Source organism: Mustela putorius, unplaced genomic scaffold (genome assembly GCF_011764305.1).
Source record: "Mustela putorius furo isolate JIRA1106 unplaced genomic scaffold, ASM1176430v1.1 tig00537327_pilon_pilon_pilon, whole genome shotgun sequence".
NCBI classification, from domain to species: domain Eukaryota; kingdom Metazoa; phylum Chordata; class Mammalia; order Carnivora; family Mustelidae; genus Mustela; species Mustela putorius.
The window spans coordinates 336,710-361,570 of record NW_025422450.1 but is presented as its reverse complement, the minus strand read 5'-3'; the positions used below and the strand labels follow the sequence as shown (position 1 = coordinate 361,570).

The 24,861-nt window shown below is 38.0% G+C and overlaps 1 protein-coding gene and 1 non-coding gene across 3 annotated transcripts; one reads left to right on the top strand and one right to left on the bottom strand.

The window, feature by feature from the left end:
* The first annotated feature begins 2,945 nt into the window (after positions 1-2,945).
* LOC123390356 lies at positions 2,946-3,052 on the top strand. The gene has a single exon (XR_006604954.1). It is a non-coding gene; the product is annotated as a U6 spliceosomal RNA (small nuclear RNA).
* Positions 3,053-15,979: 12,927 nt separating this feature from the next.
* Positions 15,980-24,559, bottom strand: LOC123390351 (butyrophilin-like protein 1). 2 transcript variants are annotated; one of them, XM_045074273.1, is made up of 9 exons: positions 24,429-24,558; positions 22,023-22,373; positions 20,949-21,230; positions 20,607-20,807; positions 20,064-20,084; positions 19,950-19,976; positions 19,738-19,764; positions 17,639-17,665; positions 15,980-16,980 (listed from the first exon to the last, which is right to left on the bottom strand). In XM_045074273.1, the coding sequence occupies exons 1-9, from the start codon at positions 24,508-24,510 to the stop codon at positions 16,457-16,459; spliced, it is 1,542 nt and encodes a 513-aa protein (XP_044930208.1). In that variant the 5' UTR covers positions 24,511-24,558; the 3' UTR covers positions 15,980-16,456. The 2 variants fall into 2 exon arrangements, with proteins under 2 accessions (XP_044930208.1, XP_044930209.1); XM_045074274.1 differs by lacking the exon at positions 19,950-19,976 and having other exon boundaries at positions 24,429-24,559.
* Positions 24,560-24,861: the final 302 nt, after the last annotated feature.

The following is a 24,861-nucleotide window of genomic DNA, read 5'->3' as shown; positions in this document are numbered from 1 at the left end:
AGATAGAATTTTCTCTGGAATATATGATGATCCCTCTGTTTCCAATTGAGAAACAGAATTAGAAACAGGGAGAATAAGAATAAGGTTGATTTTAAAAGGGTGCAAAACCACGTCAGTACTGTAAAATAATGAAACTATTTTGCTTTCTAGGAAGATATGATAACCAGCCTCCACAATGGCTTCCCATGTCTCTCAACCCACAGTAATCATACTCTTGTACAGTCCTCTCCCACATTTTATCAGAGTTGGTCTGGACATTACTATGATCAACTGAAACAGTAGAAGCGATGGTATATCACTTCCAAGAACAAGCTATGGAAGACATTGCAGCTCTGAACCCTTCCTTTCATTGCTTCCTCAGCTGCATGTCTTGAATATAATAGGTGGTTCCATGGAAATGTACACATGATGAGGAACTGAGGCCTGCAGTCAACAGTCATGTGAATGAACTCTCTTGCAAGTAGATCCACCAGCCCCAGTCAAGCCTTCAGATGATTACAGCTTTAGCCAAAAGCTTAACTGCAATCTTATGAAAATCACAAGCCAAACTACCCAGTTAAACTGCTCCCCACTTTCTGACCTGAGAAATACTATGCAACTTGTTGTCTGTCCTAAACTACTAAGTTTTGGAGTAATTTGTTATACAGTAGTATAATTCACTGGGACACTGTTGTAATCTCTGCGGATTAGTTACTCACTTACCACCATGGTCCCAGAAATACATTCTGGTCTCCAGAATTCGTTCAGCAGTTTTTATTTAAATATAACAGCTTTTCATTTAATATTTCACTTTCTTTGGGGCTGATTACATTACATATTTGAAGATGCAAAATAACCTGCCTTGACTCTCAAAATTAGTTCCCATCTCCTCTGATACAAGAATCTGGCTGCTGTTTCCAAAATACGCTCATTGTGGCATTATCCTAGCTTGAAGTTTAATTGATACATCATAGACATTTACTCTATTATAGAGAACCAGTAATTTCCATGTGAAATTTTGCCCCCAGAAATGCCAATTTTCCTTGTTCTACCCTCTGGCCTGAGAGCACAAGTCAATAATGGGAAGGAATTGAGAAGAAGAAACTGGGGATACCAAGTTCTTATAGTACTATTAAGTATTTCTGCCAAATATCTCATTTATCCTGGTTACAGATGCCTTGGGCTTAGGTGCAGGATAATTTTGGACAGCACAATCATGTGCTTTACCCCATGTAAATTGGCGATCAGAAGTATGGAAAATGTTTTAAGTCTCTTGAAAATGCCTGAAAGAGAAAGGGAATTTTCTCTCTTTACCCTCAAGGTCTCTACTTAAACTATTGATGGGGAGAGAAAACTTGCCTGAAAGGAAGATCCTGACGAGTGTTATTTTCCAAGAACATTCACCCAAAGTCTAAAGCAGAACTTATCTATGCTACTTCCCTCAGTCTTTCTTAGGCAGTGACAACTGGAGTCTTATCTTCTTCAGACTTTCTCAGCTGTCCAGCTTTATGGAAAGAAGCTTTATTTTCTCCCTCTTCCCCAGTCATATGGAAAGACCATGAGTAATCCTAATAGAGGAAGTCCCTATTATATACTATTATTCTTGAATTAGTATAATTCATAGCATCTCTTTACTGCTATGGGTGAACAAAAAAGCAGGCATAGGCAATGTGGTTGGGAAATAACTAAAGACTTCTTTTATATTATGACTATCAAAAGTACAAGATTAATCCCAAAGTCTGCTTAGTAAAAATACAAAAAACTAAAATTTTTAGTCAGCCAATAAGCCATATACCAATTCTCACATATATTCTAAGTGGCATAGCACAATAAAGGCTGGTATCCAAGTTCATTTGGCTACTCAACTGGCTTGAAATATTAAACCTACTTCTTGATCAGCAGGGCTCAAGTCCAACTTCCTGCTAGGTTTACCTGAACAATTTTATAAAAATAAGTACAATTATCAAGGTCCCACCTCACACTAATCAAGTAGAAATTTCTTGGAAGTGGGGGAGAAGAAGAGAAGGTAAGGTTATGAATCAGTAATTTAAAAGATATTCTCAAGTGATTAAACTATGCACCCAGGACTAAGAACCACAGGCCTAGGTTGACATCTCCATGTCTCCTATTCCTTATTTAGTAGCTCAGGCTGAGCCTTAAAGGCAGAGTGAGGTGGAAGGGAGTGTATTGCTCAAGGACCCTCTTACCTCACCCCCACAATGGGAAAAGAAGGAAATATTTGAACTTCATTCTTTTCATTCAGAGTTTCACCCCCAATTAACTGAATGGTTTTTTATCAATATCACTACCTTCAGGAGTATAAAGATAATGAGTTGCCTCATAAATCTTTTGGATGTTAATAAAAATCATAAGGGTAGTTAAAGTGTAACTGGCCTTGGAGTAAAGCTATGGTAAAGTCCTTTGGTTCTATCTTGAATATGTTATTTCATTTTCTTTATCTTTTAAACACTCAGACTTCAAATAATATATTACACAAGAGTGATCTTTGAAATGAAATTGCCAGAATAAGAGCTTGCTTTTGAAGAAATTGAAGGTCATTACCCTGTAATTATACCAAATAAAACTTATAGCCATCTTATAAACATAGAGAAGCCAGCTCAGATTTCCTTACAATGTGGAAAACAGGGGCAAAAGAAATATAGAAAAAGTTAAACTTTTAAAAACTTACAGCCAACCCATTGACAAACACTTGGGATAGGCAGGGTGATTTTCCTCCAAGAATCCAACTGCCTTACTGTTAATATTTTCTTAGAGGGAAAAAGAAAACTTTAGCTTGAAGTTAGCCTGACCGCTAGGAAACTTTGCTTCCAAATTCCTTAGAGACTTATGCTATGCCTAACCCCCTCCCAACTTGAAAGTGTATAATCAGCCACTATTCACAACTACAGTGCAGCTCTTTCTGGCCATGGGTTCCATTCCCGTGCTTTAATAAAACCACACTTTCTGTGCTCGCTTCAGCAGCACATATACTAAAATTGGAACGATACAGAGAAGATTAGCATGGCCCCTGCGCAAGGATGACACGCAAATTCGTGAAGCGTTCCATATTTAAAAAAAAAAAAAAAAAAAACCACTTTCTGCACCAAATACAAATACATCTCAAGAATTCTTTCTTGACTGTTTGCTCCTGAACCCCAACTTTTACATCACTTATATCTGCTATATTAACTAGGTCTATTTAATATTTTTTTCTGAGTTGTTCATAGATAAATCAGAGAATTGTGAGTTCTACCTATCATTCTAGCATGTAAATTTATAAATTCATTGTAGGTAATCTTCTGGTCAGAACCCTCATTGTTTCTGACTTTGAATATTCTGTAAAGGTCAGTATACTAGGAGTATCTAGTTTTTCATTTCAACTTGTAATCTTTAGAAAAATATTCTTATGATTTCAGATCTATTGATAACCATTTAAATTTCATCTCTACATACAAAGTGTGGGATTTTAAAAGCTGTGCTCTAAAATATAGGCTGCTGAACATTTTAGACAACCTTTTGATGTCTGTGAGATCACAAAGGAATTTCTAGTAAAGAAGGAGAAAGGAAGAAGAAGGAGAAGGAGAAAAAAAAGAAATTCTATCTCCAGCCAGGCTGCTTGTGTCTTAGGTGATATAGGAAAGACGATGTTAAGGTCTGAATGCCATGGCCAAGAAAGAATTCTTAAGATGTCTTTGGTAGAAAAAGGTGGTTTTATTAAAGCATGGGGACAGGACCCATGGGCAGAAAGTGCTGCACCAGGGTCATGAGAAGTGGCCCATTATATACTTTTAAATTGGGAGGTGGTTAGGGATAGCTTAAATCTCCAAGGAATTTTGGAAGCAAGGTTTCCAGGACCTTGAGCAGCCTAGCTATTGTTTGGAAAGGTCATTTATTACCATCTAATAATACCTTAGTCATGAGACCCTTTAGATGTATGTCAGTGGGCCATATTCTTGGGAGATGATTGCCAGGATGTATCTTGGGTTGTTTAGAGATAAAGGAAGTCTCCAAAGGAATTTTTATACATTAAAGTAGACTTACAGTATCCTTAGGGGGTGGGGGGAGGCAGTCAGGCTAGGATTGCTTTTTGCCCTTAGCAAAGTATTAATATTGAGGTAGATGAGACCCGAGAGGAATGTCACTCTGCCTGTTTCAAAGACTTGTCAGTGGGCTCTATGTAGTAAGGAAATTTAATTATTTTTCTTCTGTCTTTGTTTCCCATATCATTATGTACTATTTTTAATCTTTAAAATAAATGACTTGATTTTTATCCTTTGTGGGTTTTCCAAAATTATAATTTGTAAGTTATTATAAATTATAATAAGAGGTTAACTTCTTCTGTTTTTTGTTTTGTTTTTAGTTGTCCACAATGAATGCTTGAGTTATGGGAGGGAGCAGTGCATAGATGGTCATAAAAGAAGTACCCTCAATAAAGAGGACAGCAATATAAGGAGATTTACATGACAATGGCCAAAAAAAATTTGTCTTCTCTGCATCCTGACATTTAGAATTACTAGTGTCAGGACAACTGCATACTCCGTGTTTTAAACACTTTCTCTGTAGTGGTTAGTGAACTCTAGAGCTGAGCTAGTTAGCTTTTGAAATCTGGATTTACCAATTTACAGTTTATACATTTTAAGTCTTGCTTTCCTCACCTAGAAAATGGGAATGATATAAAATTTACAAGGTGTTGTAAGGATCTAATAAGATGATTTACATGAAATTTAGTATAATGTAAATTGGGCACTATGAAAACACTTAATATTGATGAAGTTCTAGAACCTAGGTGAGGTTTGGAGGGCTGAGGTCCGGAGCCGATGACCAAGAAAGAATTCTTGAGACATCTTTGGTGCAAAATGGTGGTTTATTAAAGCACGGGGACAGGGCCCGTGGGCAGGCAGAGATGCGGCCGCCCCGGGTTGTGAGGGGTGGTTGGTTATATACGCAGGAGTTGGGTAGGTGAGGACAAAGGGGTATTCAGAAGGGCTATTGGGGCAAAGAATACTATCAGAAAATTGAAGGCTTAGTTACTATCAAGTAAAGACAATTGAGAGTCTCCTGGTGGAATGTTACATTCCTGCTATCAAACATCCTTGTTAATGAGATTTAGGTTTAGAAGAAATTTAACTTTATTTACTTTTCCTTCTACCTCCGCCTCCTTCGGTTTTCATGGAGGGGAGGGTGACATTAGGGCTTGAGGAACTGAGTTCTGTGTCTTTGGCAATTGGGCTATTGATAAGGTAACTTCTTTGTTGTCATCTCAAGGACATTTGCAAACCAAGGGAGACTCCTGTCTTGTAGGATTGTGATCTCAGCAAGTTAACTATTTATTTTATGGCAGTCAGGGGTGCCTGAGGAATGCTACACCTATGGAGGGGAGCGGATGGAAGGGGGGGGTGCAAGGCGCCAGCTTTTGCTTTGTCCTCAGCCAGCCTCCTGCTCCCTCATCAATATTAATTTTGGTTTTCATTATTAATCTCAAAGGAAACTGGTGTTAACCAGAAGGCCAGGCCCAAGATGGAGTCACTTGACCCTAGGGCAGCAAACCAAGACTTAAATGCAGTTTCAACTTGCCAGGAGTGAAATTTTAACCCAATCCATCTGTAATTTTCTCATCAGTACCAAGGTAATTTATAACAAAGACTCTCCATCTCCCAGAGGAAGATGAAGTAATTCACCTAGTAAGAGCCCCTGCCCTTATCCCTCTGAAACATGACCATGCCTGAAACAATTCCTTCTTTTCTTGTGCCTCTTCAGCATATTTCTTCCATTGATGTTTAACTATGACAAACTACTAACACAGTTTTGTAAGCAGTTGTCTGAGAACATATATAACTGCCATTTTTATAACTTTATAATCTGACACCATGGTCCACTAAAAAAACCTTAGGATTAATTTATGGGCAACTAAATTATCTTTGGTTTTATCTTTGGTTCCTCCCTAACTTTATTATTAGTACAAAGGTTTTCAATTTTATAACTATGAATCCTTGTCTCGCTTGTTTAGCTTTGAGTAAATGAATTAATGATTAACTTCATAAATCAACCAACACATTCACACCAAAACAAACAAACAAACAAACAAAAATTGCACAGTTAACTGATGCTGGAGCAGAAGGTTAGGTGAAGAGAAAACATAAGCTGACACCCTGCAGCATTCTCCCACACTCCTAGGTGGGACATGTGTGACATTCTTCCAGGAAGCTCCCAATTGTCTTAATGTTAATGCCATGCTAGAGGGAAAAACAACCATAACTTGACAAGGCAAGGGCTTGGTATCCTGTGACTCTTTAACATATGAAAATCCTTTTGAAAAATCTCTCTTTTCCTTACCTCCCCCTACTCCCAAGTATATAGTCAACCATCCCTCACAAGGGGTGAGCTTGGCAACAGCTCACCCAAGCAGCAGCTCTTTCTTCTCACCTGTCTGGACCCTGCGTTTTAATAAAACCACCATTTTGCATCAAAGACATTTCAAGAATTCTGTCCTGGTCATCAGCTCCAGACCTCACCCCATTGCATGTCACCTATATTCCAAAACCTCATCATTACCATTTCTTTCTCTTAAACTGGCAAAAGTGCTGTTCAAAGCAGTACATACATACTACATGATTCTAGAAATCCAACAACACAGATAGTATTTCAGGAATGAATGTGATTTTCACAAATAAATCTAGATACAGAGATTATAGTTTTAAAAAATCAAGAGAAAAGTGAAATATTGTACCCTAAAACTAACATAACACTGTATATTGACTATACTGAAACTAAAATTTAGATAAATAAATAAATAAGTGGTGGAATGCCCTTGCATATGGGATATGGAACACAGAATTGACTTCAGAGAATCTAGATTTATATGACATCTTGGGCAGCATTTGCCATAAGCAATGGAATAGGTTGCCTGAAAAAAGTAGAAGGAAAAGAAAATCCTTGTAGTTTACAAAAATAATTTTAGGGATGCCTGGGTGGCTCAATTGGTTAAGCGGCTGCCTTCAGCTCAGGTCATGATCCCAGTGTCCTGGGATCAAGTCACACATCGGGCTCCTTGTTTGGCAGGGAGCCTGCTTCTCTCTCTCTCTCTTGGCACTCTGCCTGTACTCGCACTCTCTCTCTCTCTCTGACAAATAAATAAATAAAATCGTTTAAAAAATAATAATAATAATAATTTCACACATATTAATTATTCAACAATAATAAATAATAACAGTATTTTAGAAAATTGTATTATAAAATGATGAAAAATCTAATTGATGAATAAACAATGAATTCAGTGTCTTCTGTGACAAAAAAGAAATGCATTCCAGAAATGGCATGATGACAGTGTTACAGGAATTTTTTCTCTGTCAGTGCCAGTGGTTCTTGGTATCACCACGTGGAAGAATGAAGAGGTAGACCAGAGGGGTGGGCAGCAAAGCAAGGGGTATTGAGTGATGGCAAAGTGATAGCACAAAGTTCCCAGGAAGGGAGGGGACCTGAGAAGGTTGCCACTGGAATTTCTAAGTCTAAAGGTATTTATGGGCTTGTTGGTGGGTGTTTTAATCTGATTAACCCTTCCTGCACCTGTCATCCAATCAGGCTTTTGTCACTTTGGAAGGAGCGGAGGGCTCCTTCCAGGGTAGTGTAAAATCCCTTAAGGGTAGTTTCCTCTTGGTGGGGAGGGGGGCTTGTCCTTGCTTGCCTGCCTTCCAACTATCTTTCATCAACAGGACCACACTCTTGGCTCTGCCATGCTTCAAATGGACTTCAAATTGAGGTAGGATTCATCTTATGTGATCCACAAGCACATATCTTAAGATATTTAAGCCCGATAAAAGATACAAAGCTTTCTGTCTTGGCAGTCCAGAGATTCCTTCTAAATGGATCAACTTGGATAACATATTTCTTGCCAAAACAATTATTGTGGCTGAGGAGATTTGATATATGAACTGGCTCAACCTTAATCATCTATTTAACTCAAAATCTGGGGTTTGGAGACAATCAAAATTCAAGTACAAAAAACATGAAGATATGGCTTCTCAAAAGAACTTTGGGGTTCTCAGTGAAGAGGAAAATTATCCAGAGCAGCCCCAGACCAACAGGCCCCAGAAGATGGAAAATTACCAGTAATACTAAGAGATAACCAGAATCCCCACAGGGAGCAAGAGATAACCAGTCATTTCTGCTTCTCTAGACAGGCTTCTAGTCATGAGCTTCCTGCACTGCCCTAACTGCTGTTCCCGCCTAAAGCAACACCACCCCCCAACCCCCAGTCAGCTGACTACCAGCAGTCAACACAGCCCTTGTAACCTGACCCCCTGCACTGCCTTATAAGAGCTCTGTAACCCCGATGATGAAGTTTTAGAATATAGGTAAGGTTTGGTGGGGGGAGGTCTGGAGCCGATGACCAAGAAAGAATTCTTGAGACATCTTTGGTGCAAAATGGTGATTTATTAAAGCATGGGGACAGGACCAGTGGCAGGAAGAGCTGCTGTCCTGGGTTATGAGGGGTGGCAGGTTATGTACCATGGGGGTGGGGGAAGTAAGGAAAAAGGAGGTTTCAATAGAACTTTCATATGCTAAAGAGGACCTACAAGATACCTGATACCAGAGACCTTGCCATTGCCAATGTCAAGTTTTGCCCTCTAGCTAGGTATTAACATTAAGATGATGGGAGATTCCTAAAGAATGTCACATATGTCCCACCCAGGAGTGGGGGTGGGGGGTGGAGGTTCCAAAGTGTCAGCCTTTTGCTTTGTCCTCAGAGCAGTCTCCCCTGAATTCAGCTGCCTCCATCTTTTGTAACTCCCCTACACATTCCCCAACTCAACAGTGTTGACCCGAGTAGATAGGGACAACTCTATGCCCCTGTTCAGCAGGAAGATGTTACAGAAGCAGAGACCTTCCACCTTCAACAACCTTAAAGATTTAAGGGTCAAAATTGTTCAAGGGGGAATGAAGAGGGAACAGAAGACTGGCTGGCTTTTTTTAAAAGTATGAAATTTTTCCAGCATCAGTTTCCTTCCATTTTTCCAGGAATATATACTAATTAATATTGTGTATGTTTTACACATACACAGAGAATTTACTACTTATAGAAGACCTGTTTTATACTGTTCTATAACAATATTCAACCAAGTAAATTTGAAGATCTAATTAGCTCTATTAAACAATTCATGAATCAGGCAGCACCCTATCTAGCAAGTAAAGAGGTGCTCTAAGGGGTTATACAAAATGTAAAGTTTTTATAGAAGGAGGGTATGAACAAGAAATTTAATAGCAAAAGAAAAGGTTTATTCAGGAGAGGCCACTTTCTAGGGCAAAAGCACGGGGTCTTATCATATAGATTATCTCATCCTACTTTGTTGAGTGGAGAAGTCCCAAGTGACAAACTTGGATTGAAAATTCCTAACTGACTAGTTACAACTATATGCAGGATGTTGAAACTGCAATTAGATTATGGATTATGTGCAAGTTTGGGAACTCAATATAAGTGACACCATTTTGGGCCTGAGCTTTTTTTTTTTTTTTTTTTTTAAGATTTTATTTATTCATTTGACAGACAGAGATCACAAGTAGGCAGAGAGGCAGGCAGAGAGAGAGGAGGAAGCAGGATCCCTGCTGAGCAGAGAGCCCGATGTGGGACTTGATCCCAGGACCCTGGGATCATGACCTGAGCTGAAGGCAGAGGCTTTAACCTACTGAGCCACCCAGACGCCCCGGGCCTGTGCTTTTTTTTTTTTTTTTAACAATACCAATTACTGCTTTAATGAATAATTAAGCAAGGTATATCAGAAAAGCAACATAAAAATGCATGAAATAATTTAATATTCCCTAATTGAACTCTAACCTAAGTCTCACTTCCATAGTGAGAATTATAAAACTTATTCTTTAAAAAGGTTTTTTTAGTTAACCTACTCTGATGTGTCTGCTGACAAATCTGGAATCAGATCTACTACCCCTGTATGCCAAAGATCACAAAGAATCAAAGCAGAGTCACAATTCACCGTGTTTCATTTTGTGCTTTCACTTATGTACTCTGGTTCACCCCACTATAGGATGGAGCAATAATTGACAAGTGTGAGTTTTAGACTTTTTGCTTTTAGTTACCTAAAAAAAAAAAAAAAAAAAAAGTCATATAAAAAATAAAAATGAATGGGAATATCATAGTTAAGGTTTTTTACTATAAATTATTCATGTTAATTTAAGGAACAGGGGTGCCTGGGTGGGTTAAAGCCTCTGCCTTCAGCTCAGGTCATGATCCCAGGGAACCTGCTTCCCTTCCCTTCCTCTCTTTCTGCCTGCCCCTCTGCTTGCTTGTGATCTCTATCAAATAAATAAATAAAATCTTTTAAAAAATTTTAAAAGAAACAGGGAAGTGAAAATATCAAATATAAAGGAGGAACTGGGAAGAAAAAAATAATTTTAGACAGAATATAGAATGTTCAATCATCACGAGTATTTTGTACTGCACAAGAGCATTTCATGGGTCTGGGGAGTCAATCCTGTAAGACCAGAGGTAAGCAAAATTTTTCTGTAAAGGGACAGAGAGGAAATAATTCAGGCTATGTGGGCCACATACAGCCTCTGTCACATATTATTCTCTTTTCTCCCTCACAGATCTTTAAAAATGTAAAAAGAAAAAAAATGTTCTTGGTTGTAAACTGTACAGAAACAAACTATGGCCTGGAAATGGACCACAGGTTGGGTTAGCAATACTTTTCACACAGAAAATAGCAAATGCTTCAACATGTGGTTGTGAGATTGGACTAATTTAATTTCTGTTCCCCTTATGGGGATATTTCTTACCCACCAATGATTCTCCCTCATTCTCTTACCAAGGGGGAATTCTCTATTTACTTTCCGGTTCCCTCTAGAGAAGAAGCCCTTATTCTTCACCCCTATTCTTCCCTTTCCTTTCATTTCCCGAGACAGACAACAATTGGCTCTTTCCATAAGACATTTCTTTCCCATACACTCCAGTTTCATGGTTTGCTTTCTCTTGTTCACTCTTCATAGAAGCATTTTTTTTTCCTTCTTCATGATAACACATATTTTATTGATATATTTTAAACAGCACAATTTATTTTAAATTATTGTAGGGGCACCTGGGTGGCTCAGGTAGTGTCTGACTTTTGATTTCTTCTCAGAATAAAGAGAAAAGCTTGGCATTGGACTCTGAGCAGAGCATGGAGCCTGCTTAAGATGCTCTCTCTCCCTCCCCACCACTTGTGTGCTATTTCTTTTCCTAACATAATTAATTAATTAGCTAATTAATTAATTGCATAACATATCTTCACATGACCTCTGTAGTTGATTTTTTAACTAGTGTTTCTCAACAGCTCTTAAGCTGGAAATAATTCCCTTATTCTTTCTTGATTTAGATATTGTTTTTGGATAATTTTTGTATATACTCAACCTGGTCTCAGACTTACTTGCAGTACAGTCTACAAACATGAGAAGGCAGCATCTACAAAAATATTATTAGCTTCAAACAGAATTGCTGGAAACTTTATATATATATATATAGTATATATATATATAGCATATATATATAGCATATATATAGTATATGTATATATATATACATATATAGTATATACGTGTATATATAGTATATATGTTATATATACATGTGTATATATATATATTTAAGATTTTTAAAATTAATTAATTAAGAAAGAAAGAGATAGAATTCAGATAAGGGGAGGGGCAGAGGGAGAGAGAAAGCCAGATTTCAAGCAGACTCCAAGCGGACCACAGAGCCCAAAGCAGGGCTCCATCTCAGATCATGACCTGAACTGAAATAAGAGTTGAGTGCTTAATGTGTTGACTGAGACACCCAGGCACCCTGTGAATTATACATTTCATCAGACTATTCACTCCTTCTGACTTTCCTTCACATATTCAGCCTACTACCCACTCAATGTATTTGCCCAGTTCTTTTAAACAATTAATTAATTAGTTAATTAATTAATTTTTTAAAATTTATTTTTTATTTATTTTCAGCATAACAGTATTCATTATTTTTGCACCACACCCAGTGCTCAATGCAATCCGTGCCCTCTATAATACCCACCACTGGTACCCCAACCTCCCACCCCCCACTCCTTCAAAACCCTCAGATTGTTTTTCAGAGTCCATAGTCTTTCATGGTTCACCTCCCCTTCCAATTTCCCTCAACTCCCTTCTCCTCTCTAACTCCCCATGTCCTCCAATTAATTAATTTTTAAAAGTAATCTCTATACCCAACTTGGAGCTCAAACTCATGACTCCAAGATCAAGAGTCCCATGTTCTACTGACTGAAACAGCCAGATACCCCAAATTTGTCCAGTCCTAACTCAGTTATACCAGTTACACTTCTTCTTCTTTATTGGTAAGGATATTAATATTCGTATTTTTGTACACTCAAGTCTTTTCCCCTTTGCTCATTAGTTATCTTCAATCTGAGCACTTCCAAAAAACATTTACTTTATGATTATGTAAAAGTTGCTTTTTTTTTCCAGGTTCAGTATCATAACTGCTGGGTCACCTGAAGGAGACTATTCCTAATAACATAACAAATGATGTATCTGTTCTTATACTTCAGCAGTTGCTTAAGACCATGAGTTAATGTTTGTATATTATGTCTTTCTCCATCCTTTTAATTTTGACCTATTTGTGTTTTTTATTTAAAATATTTCTCTAGTGGGCAGGGTATATTTTGCTATTTATTTTCTTAATCAACCCAATGACCTTCCTTTGCAATTGATGTCATTGCTGATATGGTTCAAGTCTATCAACTGTTTATTTTCTATTTGTTCTACCTATACTATATTAACTTTTTTCTTCTTTTTCTGTTTTAATTAGTTGATTATTTTTTAATGATCCATTTTATTTCTTTTTCTGGTAATAGCTATAATTTTGTTGTTATATTAGTGGTTGCTTGCAGTTTATAGCATTCACATTTATCTTACAATATTCTAACCTCAACTGCTCTTATATTACTTCACATCTGTTAGGAGAATTACAGCAATGTATTTTCCTGTGTTCCTTCCTGGTCTTTGTTCTGTTGTTGTCATACATTACATTTTTAGTTCTGTTGTAAATCCCATGCTTCATTGTTACCATTTTTGCTTTAAGAGTGTCTTATATTTTTAAAATTTTAAATGATAAAAAGAAATCATTCTATAATTACTTAGACAGATAGTATTTCCATTCTCATCATTCTTTTGTATAGACACAAATTTACACTGGTCACCATTTTCCTTCTGTCTAAAGGTTTTTTTGTTTTGTTTTGTTTTTTTGGCCATTTCTTAAAGTGTGGGTCTCCTGGTGATGATTTTTGTTTTGCTTTGTTTTTGTTTTTTTCTGCTTGTCTGTAGATGAAAATATCTTTATTTCACATTTGCTTTTGAAAATTTTTCACTGGGTATTAAATCTATTCTGGTATATTTTTTCCAGTATTTTAAGTGTTCTTCCACTGTTTTCTCACTTGCACTGTTTCAGTGAGAAATATTCTGTCATCTTTATCTTTGTATTTCAGTAGATATTTTAATTTTTTATTCTGGCTTCTTTAAACCTCTGGTTTTAAGTAATTTGATTTTCATGTGCTATGTGTTTTCTTAATTTTTGCACTTTGAGTTCATTGAACTTTGCTATAGAATGAATATCTGTGTGCTGTCAAAATACACCTGATCTCCAAGGTGATGGTATTTGGAATTTCTACATTGGGGAAATAATTAAGACATTAGGGCAAGCCCTTATCAATGGAAGCAGTGCCCTTATAAAGGAGACCACACAGAACCCCATCACCCCTTCAGTCATGTGAAGACACAGTGCAAAGACAACTGTCTACAAACCAGGAAACTAGCTCTCACTAGACATTGAAACTGTAGGCACCTTGATCTTAGACTTCTTAGCCTCCAGAATCATAAGAAATAAATATATGTAGTTTATATACCACTAAATCTATGGTATTTTTAGAGCAGCCCAAACAGACTAGGACAGCTTTTTAAATCTGGAGTTTATAATGATCAAATTTAGAATATATTTTTGGTTCTTATTTTGTGAAAAAAAATTCTTTTCTGTTCACCTTGCTCCTTTTTTCAAGGACTTCAATTGCCTTTCTACTGGGCTCTTTAAAGATTTCTCATAACTCACTAATACTCTATATTTTTAAAATACTTTTCTTTTTCTGTGTGTATTATTTTGGATAGTTTCCATTTCTACGTCTTCAGGTTCACTGATCATTTATTTCTGAAATGGTTAATTTGCTGCTAACCATATCCAAGGCAATTTTTATTTAACACATTGTCATTTCCATGTAAAGAAGTTGAATTTGGGTCTTTCTTTTAAAAGTCTAGTGAACTTGGGGCACCTGGGTGGCTCAGTGGGTTCAAGCCTCTGCCTTCGGGTCAGGTCATGGTCCTGGTGTCCTGGGATCAGGTCCCACATCGGGCTTTATGTTCAGCGAGAACTTGCTTCCCTTTCTCTCTCTGCCTGCCCCTCTGCCTACTTGTGATTTGTCTGTCAAATAACTAAATAAGATCTTAAAAAAAAAAAAAAAGTCTAGTGACCTTTAGGATTATCTGGAATATAGCTACAACTTTTGCTTTAATACCTTTGTGTGTTTAATCTAACACCTGTATCAACAGTTCCATGCTAATTTCAATGTATTGATTTTTTGTCTATTATGAGTTGGATTTTCCTGCTTCTTTCCAAGCCTGGTAATTTTTGATTAGATATCAGACACTGTTCATTTTACCTGGTTGAGCTATGCTCTGGCATGAAGTTAGATACTTGTAAATAATTTGATCTGGCTTTTAAGATTTGCTCATCAATATTGGATCAGGTTTTAGTCTAGGGCTCATTATTCCCTGCTGCTGGGGCAAGATTCCTCTGGTTATTCTATCCCATATCCAGAGAATTTACCAGGTTTTTCAGTCTAGCTCATAGGAACACATTCTCTTCTTATCCCTATTTAAACACTAAGTACTGTCTTCTGTAGTCATCTCATTTGAATATAACAGATAGGTTTGATTAAAAGCAGAAGAAGGGTCTCTCCTTACCTCTGCTGGTGGATATACTTATAATTCCCTAAAATATAAAGTAGTCATTTCCCTTATTAATATCTTAAGCAAAGAAATGTCTCTCTCTTTTTTTAATTAGATAAATACCTCAAAATGCTCTTACCTTTTGGTTTTCCCAGACCTTATCATGTTAACATCATCACATTTGTTAGAACTGGATTCTGAATACTTCCTTTTTTCTTTCCTCAAATTATCCTTGCATTTAAGATATAGATTAACATGTATTAAACTATAATTTATTTATTTATTTTAAAACGTTTGTTTATTTATTTATTTGTCAGAGAGAAAGAGAGCACAAGCTGGGGGAGCAGCAGATAGAGGAAGAAGCAGGCTCCCTGCTGAGTAAGGAGCTATGTAGGTCAGGATCCCAGGACTCTGGAGTCATGACCTGAGTCAAATGCAGACATTTAACCAACTAAACCACCCATGTGTCCCTCAAGCTACAATTTAACTTTTCTTCCTCAACATTAGAAAATAGCGCTATTTTGTTGCTTTTATTTAGCATTGCTATGAGAGAGGTGAAGAGGTTTATCTAATTTTTACTCCTCTGAATACTGCTTTAGCAGCATTATAGTTTATATAGTATAGTTTAACTATAGTATATCTAATATATATATATAATATATATAGTATATCTAATATAGTATAACTATATTAACTGTTTCTTACAGGTTCTTTATTGTCGGGGACTGCCTCCGGCCGGGAAAGTCCCCGCCATTACAAGAAGGCGCTTGGCTCACTGCTAGCAAAATACACTGCAAGTATACAATGAACTTTCTGGTGAAGCCCGCCTAAAGGAGGACATAGTTATTGGCTGTATCAAATTTAAGCAGCACAGTAACAGGACTCTCATTGGCTCTCCCCATTGCTTGGCCCCTTATTGGTCACCCTGCCGCATATAAGCTAAGGAAGTTGATTAAATAAACGGAAATGAAGCATTAACACCATACCAGGCTCATTGTCGTCCTTGTGGGCCGAGGGCGACATTTTATTAGACAAATACAGAACTAGAGTATTACAAACATTTTAGAGCAAATTGACAGAGTAATTTTAAGTATATTGAATAATTTTAAGTATATTTTAAGTAATTTAAGCATATTGAATCTAACAATAAGCTTATTACAGCTTGTAATTGTATCCATTTTTTTTTATTGACTTCATTTTTCCAGTAATTTATCCTGGAAAAATTATTTGTCTGTGATATATTAGATATAAAACAAGAAACAGCATTTATAATAATAAAAATTAGAAACAAAAATTTTTGTCTCTGCAATTAAGAAACAGTGCTGGTCATGGGGACTTATGGAGCCTCAAGTCAAGAGGACTCATAATCAGTGAACTTGAGGTCACACATCAGAACTGTCTTTCTGGGGTTTATAGAGAATAGGATATTGTCTTCACTGTGTAAGTTCTTCCTCTAGGTCACTTAATATTGCTCATATAGGGAATACTCCATGGATTTAATGTTGAAGTAAGGATAGAGTGATCCAGTGAAGCTTTCCTGGGTAAAGGAGAAGATGTGGATACCATGAGTCATGTCATAGAAAGAAATGTCTTTGTCTTCATAATCCAAAAAAATCACAATCTTTTGTGGATACTTTTCTATCTTGAGATCTTTTTTCAGGGAAATGTCTTGAGGGCCACAGATGAGAGCCCTGAATTTACATTCTTTCTTTTCTAAGACTCTGAATTTCTTTTTTTGTAGCTTTGTGGATAATCCACTCTTGCCTGTGAGCTTCTCATAAATGCCTAGAGTCCACTCATCAGTGTCCTTAATATCCACTTCCCAGTAATGTCTTCCTGAGGTGAAGTCTTCCTGATTTAGTGTGATAAGGTTGCAGTCTCCTCTCTTATCACTAAGAGATAGATCCTGTGTTTCCTCTCTGAAGTTCTCTTTGCTCTCTGGGTCACAATTATTCTGATGGATTTCTTGATTTATCGTCACATTGGCTGTGGGAAAAGAAAAAGGAAGGGAAGGGCCAACATTACACATTTTAGAAGACCGTTGTGCAAGTGAAACCTTAGAGAAACAGGATCAAATAGTGAAAGAACACCTGTCCTCTGGATGTGTGTGTGTGCTGGGGAAAATGGAACTATGAGGTGCTCTCACCATGGGTTCAATGCTACTTATCTCACCTTATCTTACTATGCTATTATCAGTATCTTGGCAGAATGCAGGAGTGAGCTGTGACTTGCAGTGCTTACTTGACAATAGTGTTCTTTCTTAATTATCTATGAATTGGAACTATGTTCTTTAATTAGTAATGGGCTCCATGTCAGCTGACCTCTTTACAAAGAGCAGCTAAGTTACTCTCATCATCTTGAGTACTTTTTATTCAGTTGGGGATTTCCTTCATAACCAAGTGGACCCCCCCCCAATAGGTGAGAAACCATGCCAATATATGAAGGTGTAAATACAACCAGAGTACCTAATCCTAGCAGTAATTCTCAGTCCAGGCCAAAATTAATGATCTTCATGTACTTCCCTCTCTTTACCAGAATAGTGGTTCTTCTGTCTTTTCAAGTAGGAGATGATGTTAGGAGGGAAAAATGGGATATCAAAGAGCAGGTTAGAAAGGGGTCCAAAGATAAACAAAAAGCCACTCACCAGGCTGGAACTTTTCCTTCCTCCAGTCTGAAAAAGAGCAGTACAAACTGAGACTATGATGGAAACACAACCACAGAATGAAGAGGAGGGTCACACTTCCTTTCCTGGCTCATTGCTGTCTCTTCTCAGCTCTCTTTCCCTTCTCCTCTCAGCCCCTTGAACTCTCAGTATTTAGAAACTACAAGACAAAGGGTGTACTTTCTCTGTTCTGCCTCAGATTAGAAATGATCCCCTCATTTGTCCCAGTGCTGAGGAAGTAAGTCTGGAGAACTCCTGGAGCATGGTCTAGTGTTCTAGGCACCTATGCTTTTAAGACCTTTGTGGCACTCCTCATTGAGGATGAAAGCTATAAAATGTCCTTTTATTTTACTTTATTTTATTTTATGATTTTATTTCAGGGGTTTCCCAGGCTATGGCCATGTAAGAGTAGAGGTTTAAGCTTTGGACCAAGGCTTTTAACTGGCCTTTTTAAATTTTAATGCTTATAATCACATTTTTAATATTTTTCTCCAGAGACAGAATCTTCATAAGGAATAGAACTACATCTGCCTCTGCCTGGGGCCACTTCTCTTATGGCAGGTCTTTTGATTTTATTAAAGATTGGATATACTCTTAGTGTCTTGGGGCTCTAGGCAGATAAGAACTTATCCATAATTTTTGATGGTCTCTCACTTAGCTGCCCACTTCTAAGAAGGGTAGCACTCTATATATAGAATGGATGAATACATGAGTCAAGAGGGGCTTCTGTGATCTCTTCATCTTAGAGATAAGAAGGCTGAGTTCAAGAAAGCAAAAATGACTGAATTCCTCAGCTGTCATTGATAGAGGTGGAACAAAAACTTGTATGTCCTCATCCTTACCACACTTTGCTCTCTCCTCTAGAATCATGGGAACATTTTAAAGCAGCTCCTGAAGGAAAATCTTAGTAGAGGGGCACCTGCCTTTGGACCATATCATGATCTCAGGGTCTTGGGATTGAACTCTATGTAGGGAATCCCTGGTTAGTGGGATGTCTGCTTCTTCTCTCCCTCCCCCTTGCTCATCCTCTCTTTTTCTCTCTCTCACAAATAAATAAATAAAATCTTTGAAAATAAAAGCAGAGAAAAGAAAGAAAAGAGAAGAAGAGAAAGAAAAGAAAGAAAAAATTAGAAAAGAAGGTAAAGAAAAAAAAGTAAAGAAAAGAAAAGGGAAATAAAGAAAAGAAAAGAAAAAGAAAGAAGAAAAAACTCTTAGTTGAAACTTTTTACCTGACTTTAACCTTTGGGAGGAACACCTTGACCCTGTCATATCAAAATACTTATCAGACTGTGTGTAGTTTCCTGGTTCTTAGCTTACTTCCCCCAGTGGATTTCAGGGTCAGAGACCATGGATTATGCCACCAACATCTAGCACAATATCAGGCATATAAATGATATGTTTAAGGAAATACCTAGCATGCTTTTGAGGTCTAACTCTGTATTACACATGCACATACACAGTCTTAAACATATGTAGTACATGGACACAGATATTAGAAGATATAAAATAGCCAGTTCCCTCTACCACCAGATAAACACTTTTATGATGATATTAAAGTATTTTTGAAAGACTGTTTTTCAAGCTTTTCAAACATAAACCTTGTGCCTGTGTATTGAACTTTATTTTGATTTTTACACAGGTAAAATAAATAAAATAATAATTAATTTCTTCTTCCCAAATATAAAATATGTTAACTGCTCTTTTGAACTTTATTCACTGTATGGAAATGCTGCTATCATATAGGGTCTCCTTTATTCTTCCTAAATCCCACCAAAATTGCTCTGGTTTCTGTGTCTTCGTTCTCTATAGTGGATGGGTTAAAAATTTGTGTTGAGTCCTACTCTAGCCACGTGGAATTCACCAGTCAATAGTTATTTTTTCTTTATACTTAGCTGACAAACAATTGAATATTTGACCTTCCAAATACAAAAAACACTGTAGATCGATACCAAATAATTCTTCACAAGTTTCAGGTGTGTGTGTGTGTGTGTGTGTGTGTGTGTGTGTGTGTTTATGTCTCTACTTATTATACCTGGAATATTAGAGGCACATGGCAAGACCTAATCCAGAAAGTTACTTACCAGGATACAGCCAGGCCTTCTTCCAATCTAAAACAGAAAAAATCCAGTTAATACAAGGCAAGACATCCAGAGCCTCACATTCTTCTCCCCATCCCTTATTTTTTTTTTCACAAGTCATTATTAAATCTTTCAGTCTTAACCTCTGAAGAGAGGAAGCTGAGAAAGTATTGGACATCAAAACATTGAGGGGTATGGGAAACCCAGTCTCTCACCTCTAAGGTATAGTGCCTTTCGCTGTTCTGAAAGAAACAACATTCAGTGAGAGACCTACAACAGATGTGGAAAGGGGAGCAAATTCTACACAGGGCATAAGAAGCAAGACTCACCAAGCTCTGCTTTGAGGTTCTCTGAAAGAAGAGATATAAAATCCATCAAATTGGGTTTTAGCTGCTCTTGATTTCATGGAGTAGCTGAATGGATTCAATGTGGTCCACCTTTAGGAGTCCCATAGCTAAGTAGGTGGGAAGGATTAGCAAACACACATGTGGACTCTAAATGATAAGTGCTAGGAAAAGTTACATGGGAAATGTTATAGGGTCACTGAGGAAGGAGTGCCCATGCTTTGTGGGAATTCAAGCTTTCTTAGGTGTTTCAAAAGCTAATTCTGGAAGGGAGAATAGGAGGAGAAGATGGGGAAAGACATTTGCACAAGGAGAAACAACACCACAGTTTGGGTACAGACCACTGCCCACAACTCTCCAAGTTTCCTCCATGGTTTCTTCTTTTCCATAAGACTCCAGCTTTATGGAATTTTGGTACTCCATGTTTTCCTCGAGGTCCCCTTTGACAACTTTTATTTCCCCACCCACCTTATACAACCTGCACCCCCAGCTTCTCCATGAACCCTATTTGCCCTGGGGTCACAATACCTTTGGCCTTAAGTGCTGTTTCTTTTTCATTTTTCATCTGATCTCTTTCACGAGATTCTCTTTGCTTTTTCTTTACTTCTCTTTCTTTGGCTTGATGTTTTCTCCAGCCAGTGTAGCTGATCCCAAGGAGAAAGAGCATGAGCACAGGGACTGTCCCAGCCAGGGCTGCCTTCCATGGGTCCATCGTGGGGAAGAAGGGCTCTGACACAGGCAAGTGAAGACATAGTGAGGACTAGCCTGGAGGCCATCCTGCCCTTTCTCCAAGGCTCCCTCAGCCCTCCTTCCTTCCTCCTTACCCTCACCACACACCCAACTCTGCTTTGGGGTTTGTGCCTCACTCACCAGGGAGGAAGATTGCTGATGCTTTCTCCTGTCCAGAGAGGGGATTCTGGATGGAACAGGTCACGTTGCCCAGAGAGCTATCTGTGACCACAAGAGATGCTTCCACACAGAAAAGCCCATCTTCATCCTGGGTCTGAAACTCAGAGAGGGACTGTAGATTCACTCCCATCATGTCACTCCACTGCACCCTGGGTTTTGGGAACCAGCCATCTGCAGAGCACAACACTCGGATCCCTCCATCCTCAGGTCCCATCATACGAACATGAGGTGCAGAGCCCAACCCTGAAGAGAAAAGGTATGTTTTTTTGTTTGTTTGTTTGTTTTTTAATTTATTTTTTATTTATTTTCAGCATAACAGTAGTCATTATTTTTGCACCACATCCAGTGCACCATGCAATCCGTGCCCTGTATAATACCCACCACCTGGTACCCCGACCTCCCACCCCCTGCCCCTTGAAAACCCTCAGATTGTTTTTCAGAGTCCATAGTGAGAGAAGGCATATTTAAGGCCTGGAATCCTTGGGGCTCAGGCATCCCTGAGGCTGAAGGCCAAAATGCCCTCACTAGACCGATAGGTAAACTGAAGCTCAGAGGTCAATAAACCTCTCACAGTGAATGTTAGGGCAACCTGTGATTCAGGCTTGAAATCAGCTTGATGCCTTTGCACTATACTGAGACTAAGAGAGCTTGGAGTCATTTCAAGGAGAGAGAAAAAAGGTACAATTGAAGTTAGAAAAAAGAGTTTAAGCCTTCAAGTTTAAGCCCTGTCTTTCTCTACTGAATGGATGAAAACGAATATCTGAGGGTGTCAGTACCTGTCTGAATTAATACAATCAATTAATTTTCTGGGGCCTTTTAGGATACAGAAACATATTCAGAAATATTGCCTTTTTTGATGTTTAAAAGTGAATAGAGCATATAGTCTTAGCATCACTGTATGCTTTAAGAAACTGACATTCTGAAAGGTAAATTAGCATATCAATATATGGAAGATCATAAGAAATGCCAGGTTAGGAATCCAGACATCCTTTTTCTCTTTGCTTCACACCATGACACTGGACCAGGTTAACATACCTATAACATGCAGCTCCACAATAGCCTCTTGGGAGCTCTGACCATCCATAAAATGACACCAGTACTGGCCATGATCAGAGGCACGAACATGTTGGATCAGCAGGGCCACACCTCCTTTGTTGATGGAGTCCCTCACGAACTCTGTCCTGCCACGGTATTCCAGCATTTGTTCCCCACCTTGTTCCTGTCCATTCTGGTACACAAACACAGCGGGGGAGAGTTGGTTTCGGTACCACCGAATGTGCATGTGGGCAGCACTCTGCTCAGGGGACAGCTGGCAGGGCAAAGTGGCATCTGCGCCTAGTAGAACCATGATGGGCTCAGCTGGTCCCTTCACAGAAAACCTGGACGCTGCATAAAAACCAAAGACAGATTGGGGAAATGAGTGAGGGAGGATGAAACAAAAGACGCATATGCATTTCTTTCTTATTTGCATTGTTTTATATGTCTTAAAATATATATCTCATAATAACTTCTTCAACTATGTTCTCCAGAGGTAACAACTACTGATAGTTTGGCATTTGAAAGGACCGTTTTCTATGCATTTACTAATAGTATTTATGTGTAAGTTATGTAAAACCTCAAAAACTAAATAAGAGATTTATTTAGAATTAAATGAGGCAAAGTAAGTTATTAAGCAATTATACCTTCTTTTGGCAGGAGAGGAGCAAAGTTACTTCTCTCCACACTCATCCCTTTCTCTTCCAACACACAACTCCTAAAAGGATAAGTAGCCATTTCTGATTAAAGATTTAGGTTCCTCTGTGTTGAGGGGTGAGGAAAAGGATTAACAGTGTTTTATATCAAAGTGAAATGTAGAATTTATAAGGTTAGGTCGCTTTTTAATTTTTTAAAAATAACTCTGAATGCTTAGAATCATAAGGAATAGTTTTTCATAAAAAACATTTTCTTGAGAGGACTTAGAAGCCAGTGGTTCCAGGGCGTAAGAACAGGGCAGTCTTTATCAGAGAAGATGGTTGGATTCCTGGGTCAGAGAAGGAGGAGGCTGCAAGCCAAAAATGGGGACTTGGCTTAGCTTTGCTAATCTCCTTTGTCAAGTCACTTAAACCATCTGTTTGCAACTTACTTTAGTATAGAAATCAATAACTAAAAGGTGACTGATGCCCCCTGGGCAAAACTTGCACTGGCAGAGGCCAAAGATATTGTGGCTCTTTTGAATGGTCAGAGATTAAGGGCCCACAAACGTAGTGACCCTGGAGTGGGAAGAATTCAAAAAAGGCATGGCTGTGAAGGGGCCCAGGAGTGTTGCATACAAATGGCAAGGCCACATGGGATTAAAGGAAAAATTCCATGGCCAGACTGTCCCAGAGAACGTGGATCAGGCAGTCTTGGGCAAGGAGCATGACATTGGCCATTAGGCTGGATGAAGGCTGTGGTGTCCCTTCTTTTGTATTTCTGTATAAAACCCAGAGTACTCAACAGATACGTGTTCTTAGTTAACTGATACATGGCTACTGGCTATACATGTTCTATGAGTCATTTAATTTAGGAAAGGGTATTTGACATTGCTTATATCTACAATGCTGTATAAAAGTTACTCTATTTCACATAAATGGAATCACTACATATCAATTTCTGTAATAAGAAACATCCAACCATTTTAGTACATATAATTTAGCTCTGTTGTTTTTGACATTGCCTATACCATTGTGTTTAAGCTTTTCCTGTATCAGGGTAATATTTATATTGCTTCCAATTTATTATTATTATAAACAGTCCCACAATAAACATTTAGTACATTATACATATACACATGAGAGAGCTTTTCTTTATGATAAATTCTTGTGGAATTTCCGAGTCAACATGTGTAGAAATCAAACATTTTAGTACTCCCTGCCTAACTGACATCAAATTAAAAAGATTTTAATGAAAAATGTCATTATTATAATCTCATAGCTGGTTTCTCTCCAAACCTTGAGTCTGAAAACTTTATCCTGAGAGCCTTTTCTATTTTATGAAAGAAGGACTCAAGTGCCAGAGGGGGGAAAAATGATTTGTCAAAGAACATAACCAGGGATTCCAAATTTGTTGTACTCATACTTAGGTTTTCTTGGCAATGTGAACATTATAAAGTATATTTTTACTGATACTGCTTCACTGAAATTAAGCAGGCTAAAATCACCCATAGTCAATAAAGATTTAGCTAAACATTACAGCTATAGTTTTATAAAATCTACCCAAAGCAGTAGGGGTGTGTATCCAGTCACATTCTTAGCCAGAAACTTCCAGTATTCTGTTGGCACAAACACAGCTACAGTTCCCCCCAATATAACTGTCTTTGAGAGGAACTACAAGACAGTTGATGAATGATCAAGTTTTTTCATCATCTGAGAAGAGCCGTTAAAAACAAGTGAATATATAAAGAGAAGGAGAGAGAACACTGACCTGCTGAGCACCATGTAGACACCTGGAGAAGGAGGAGAAGGAGGAAGAAACCAGCAAGAGAATAGTCTGCAGAAACCACCATCTTCAGAGCAGAAAGTGAAAGCACGAAATGTTCACTCTGACAAGGAAGTAGTCTGTAAGAGAAGGTGGTGAGAAAGACACCAGAGTGAAAACTTTCAGGGCGGGGGGAGCCTCGTTCAAAGATTTACTTTTATACACAGTTTTTTGGCTGTGCTTCTTCACAGACTGCTACCAACTCCAACCCTCCCCCAATGGATTTTCCCTCTCTCTCTTCTTTCTGAAAACCATTTTCCCTGTAGAAAACCCTAAACCACTCTCTTGTGTCCTGTGGGCTTTCTTGAAATTGAAATTGAAAAGGAATTCCTTTTGAGAAGGAAGGCAGACACAAAATTAGACACTCCTATTGACCAAT

What these genes read in the sequence shown, in the direction of transcription:
- LOC123390351 (XM_045074273.1), bottom strand. Translation starts at nt 24,510, where the DNA reads ATGGTGGTTTCTGCAGACTATTCTCTTGCTGGTTTCTTCCTCCTTCTC. An exon ending in ATCAGCAATCTTCCTCCCTG is followed by an intron (nt 20,808 to 20,948) that starts GTGAGTGAGGCA and finishes TGCCTGTGTCAG; the next exon opens with AGCCCTTCTTCCCCACGATG. An exon ending in GAACCTCAAAGCAGAGCTTG is followed by an intron (nt 19,977 to 20,063) that starts GTGAGTCTTGCT and finishes TGTTTCTTTCAG; the next exon opens with AACAGCGAAAGGCACTATAC.